Raw genomic sequence first — 4,534 nt, 5'->3', positions numbered from 1 at the left:
GTTTAGGTCTTTTAGTCTGGTCTTTAGTCTGGTCTTTACTCTTGGTCTTATTCTGCGCTTTTTACTGGTCTTTATCTGGTCTTTAGTTTGGTCTTTAGTTTGGGTCTTTACTTGGTCTTTACTCCTGGTCCTTTAGTCTGGTCTTTACGTGGTCTTTACTCTGGTCTTTACTGTGTCTTTATCTGGTCTGTTACGTGGTCTTTAGTCTGGCTTGTACTGTGGTCTTACTGTGGTCTTTAGTTGGTCTTTACGTCTGTCTTTAGTTTGGTCTTTATCTGGTCTTTAGTTTGGTCTTACTCGGGTCTTTAGTCTGGTCTTACTTTGGTCTTTACTCTGGTCTTTAGTGCGGTTCTTTACTCTGGTCTTTACTTGGTCTTAGTCTGGTCTTACGCTGGTCTTTATCTGGTCTGTTGGTGTCTTTACGTCTGGTCTTTACTCGGCTCTGGTCTTTACTCTGGTTTTAGTCTGGTCTTTAGCTGGTCTTTTTAGTTTGGTCTTAGCTGGTCTTAGTCGTCCTGGTCTTTATTCGGGTCTTTAGTCTGGTCTCTTGACTCTGGTCTTTAGTCTGGTCTTTAGTCCTGGGGTCTTTACTCTGGTCTTTAGTCTTGGTCTTTACTGTGGTCTTAGTCTGGTCTTTACTCTGGTCTTTACTCTGGTCTTTGTTTGGTCTTTAGTCGGTCTTTGTTTGGCTTTAGTCTGGCTTACTCTGGTCTTTACTCTGGTCTTTACTCTGGTCTTTATGTCTGGTCTTTACTCTGGTCTTTAGTTTGGTCTTTACTCTGGTCTTTACTCTGGTCTTTAGTCTGGTCTTTACTCTGGTCTTTAGTCTGGTCTTTAGTCTGGTCTTTACTCTGGTCTTTACTCTGGTCTTTAGTTTGGTCTTTACTCTGGTCTTTACTCTGGTCTTTAGTCTGGTCTTTAGTCTGGTCTTTACTCTGGTCTTTAGTTGTTCTTACGCTTGGTCTTTAGTCGGTCTTTAGTTTGGTCTTTAGTCTGGCTTTCTCTGGTCTTTAGTTTGGTCTTTAGTTTGGTCTTTAGTTGGTCTTTACTCTGGCTTTAGTTGGTCTTTACTGTCTTAGTCTGGTCTTTAGTTGGTCTTTAGTCTGGTCTTTACTCTGGTCTTTAGTTTGGTCTTTAGTCTGGTCTTTAGTCTGGTCTTTACTCTGGTCTTTAGTCTGGTCTTTAGTCTGGTCTTTACTCTGGTCTTTAGTGGGATAAATTACAGAATTAGACATTTTTCTTTGTTAGTTTAACTTAGAATTGATTGAGGATCCATTAAAACAATTCATAACTTATTTTATTCAGATTCAGTCCTCAGAAAATTATAATAAATATAAAATTAATAATAAAATAAAAATTATAATAAATATAAAATTATAATAAATGTCATAATAACAGTTGTGTGTTGCTTAAATGTTTATTTTCCAGATTATTTATTTAGATTTTCAGTTTTGTCTGTTTGGAATAAACCTGAATATATATAATTCAGTTTTCATGTTTTATTATAAAATAACATTTAATTATCATCATATTAAACTTAAAATAATATTTTGTTTGTTTGTTTCCGGTTTGCCCTCAGATGACGTCATCGCGTCGTTACGTGAACAGGAAGCAGCGCGATGTAAACAGACAAACAATAACAGCTGTCGTGTCTGTTCCGCGTCCGGTGAGCTCGCGGACTGTTCCACACTCTGTGACCAGAACCGAACCGAACCGAACCTTTAGCTCCCTGAGGCTAACGGGAGCTAGCTGCCTGCGCAGCGGCTTCAACAAGATGGATGACAGCAAGGTGAGCTAACGGCTAACGGCTAACAGCTAACATGCTAACACTGTTCTAACTAACGACGTCACTGTTTCTATTATTCTGTCCACCCACCTGTCTGCGTCACGGCACCCACAACCGTCCGTGTCTCTGCTTGCACGTGCTACAGCGACAATTAAAAGCATGTTACACTGATTACACAACAGCAGCTGATTTGACGTCACAATACAAGCAGAGACACACACACACACACACACACACACAACACACACACACACCTCACACACTCACACCACACCACACACTCTCACACACACGCACACACTCACACACACACACGCACACACCACTCACACACTCTCTCCACACCACACACACACACTCACACTCTCTCTCACCACACACTCACACACTCTATCACACACTCTCACACACACACACTCACACTCTCTCACACACACCACACACACACACTCTCTCACACACTCTCACACACACGCACACACTCACACACACACACACACACACACACACACACACACACTCACACACACACACTCACACACTCACACACACACACACACACACCACTCTCTCTCACCACACACAACACACACACACCAAACTCAAACACTCTCACACACACAACCACTCTCTCTCCACACACACACACACCACACACACACTCACACTCTCACACATAACCGTTTTATTTCCCCGTGAGGTCCACTGACGGAAGGGCTTGTGGATCCACCTTTCTGGGTTCTAGAGACTTGGTTTTAACTGCTAAATTTTTTAAAAATTCCGTGAGCATGAAAATGACTTAAAGCAAAATCTCTCACATAAATTTTAAACCTGAATTTGGCTCCAGTGGGACCAGCGCGTGGTCCCCCACTGGAGCCAACCCCACCCCACCCATATCTGTCTATAGCCTCACAGAGGTGGAGAAAAGAGCTCTACTTAACTTAAATGTTCTCACACAAGAAGGCATTTGAAGTTAATCTTAAATTGCTTTTTAACATCTGAACAAAATTCAGTTAACAAAACAAAACTTCAAGTGCTCTTTTCTTTTCAATAAAATCTTTGGACTTTGTGAAACGCGGCAAACTAGACTAAAAATTAAAATTAAAAACACCTGATGAATGATTCACAGGGACAAAGACGAGAGTCAAGTAAACCAGAAGACATGTCCAAAGGTCCTAAAAAATCCAGAACATGAAAATAAATCAGACATCAGGGACCAGAGGTCTGGTCTTTACTCTGGTCTTTAGTCTGGTCTTTAGTCTGGTCTTTAGCGCGGTGCGGAGGGGGGAAGGAGAGTAGGGGAGGTGGAGAGAAGCACAGGAAAAAAAGGGCGGAGAAAGTGAACGTGAGGAGGAGGAGGAAGAAGAGGGCAGAAGAGAAGACGAACAGAGCACAAAGACAACACATGGGATAGATAGCGACCGAAACAGGAGAAGAAGAGAAAGAAGGGAAAAGAAAAGGAGAAAGAAAGGAAAAGGAGAAGAAAAAGGAAAGGAGAGAAGAGAAAAGGAGAAAGAAATAGAAAAGGAGAAGAAAAAGAAAAGGAGAAGAAAGGAAGGATAGAAAGAGAATGAAAGAAAAAGAAAAGGAAAGAAGAAGAAGAAATGAGAGAGAGAAAAGTGAGAAGAAAAGAAAAGTAGAAGAAAGAAAGGAGAGAAAGAACAAGGAGAAATAAAGAGAAAGGAGAAGAAAGAGACAATGAGAAGAAAGAGAAAAGGAGAAAAAAGAAAAGGAGATAAAGAAAGTAGAATATGAATACAATATAAGAAAGAAGACATTAGAATAAATATAAAAGGAGAATAAATAGAAATGATAAGAAAGAGAAAAGTAGAAGAAAGATACAAGGAAATAAATTAAAGTAGAATAAATATAAAAGTAGAATAAATGGCAGAATAAAGGTTGTGGGGAGTGAAAAGGGTTTAAGTTCCCAGATTATTTATTATATGGGTTCAGTGGGGTCTGGGGTTGGAAGAAAACCGATAGATAATATTCAGTGTGGGTTCATGTGTTAAGTATATAAGAAGAAATGTAGATTTATCATCATAGAAACAAGAAGGAATATTTGTGGGGGTGGTTCCGTGTGCCCGCAGATGACGGCATCGCGTCCGTACGTTAACGAAGCACGCGGAGGGTAACAGACAAACAATAACGCTGCTCGTGTCTGTACCGCTTCCGGTGAGCCGCGGACGTGTTCACACGCGTTGGACAGAACCGAACCGAACGACACGCGTAGCTCCGGAGGCTAAACGGGAGCTAGCTGCCTGCGCACGGCTTCAACAAGAGTGGAGTGACAGAAGGTGAGCTAAACGGCAAGGATAACGATCTACACTGTTTCTACTAACGACGCAGGTTCTATTCTGGCTGTCCACCCACCTGTCTGCGTCACAGGCAACCAACACTGTACGCGTGCCTCTTGCTGGAACTGCTAACAGCGACAATGTAAAGCAGTGTTACCCGATTACACAACAGGCTATGGACGTCACAATGCAGCAGAGACCACACACACACACACACAAACCTCACTCACACAGACACACACACACACACACACTCTCCTCCACCACACACACACACACACAACCACCACACACACATCACACAACAACTCTCACACACCACACACACACACACCACGACCGACCAACTCATCTTCTCACACTCTCTCACCCCACGACGAACACACACACTCACACTCCACTCACACGAGACACACACCACACCTCTCTTTTTTCCCAACACTCTCGCAGC

At 42.2% G+C, this 4,534-nt stretch overlaps 1 protein-coding gene across 1 annotated transcript in view; it reads left to right on the top strand.

The window, feature by feature from the left end:
* crebl2 (cAMP responsive element binding protein-like 2) overlaps nt 1-4,534 on the top strand; it is a 36,791-nt gene that overhangs the window by 12,510 nt on the left and 19,747 nt on the right. The window contains exon 2 of the mRNA XM_027291928.1: nt 1,580-1,789. Coding sequence (XP_027147729.1) covers nt 1,580-1,789 — 210 coding nt within the window. The remainder of the gene's footprint in view (nt 1-1,579; nt 1,790-4,534) is intronic.

The sequence above is a fragment of the Larimichthys crocea genome, chromosome XX (assembly GCF_000972845.2).
Source record: "Larimichthys crocea isolate SSNF chromosome XX, L_crocea_2.0, whole genome shotgun sequence".
Taxonomy (NCBI): domain Eukaryota; kingdom Metazoa; phylum Chordata; class Actinopteri; family Sciaenidae; genus Larimichthys; species Larimichthys crocea.
This window is presented reverse-complemented; position numbering and strand designations above follow the sequence as displayed.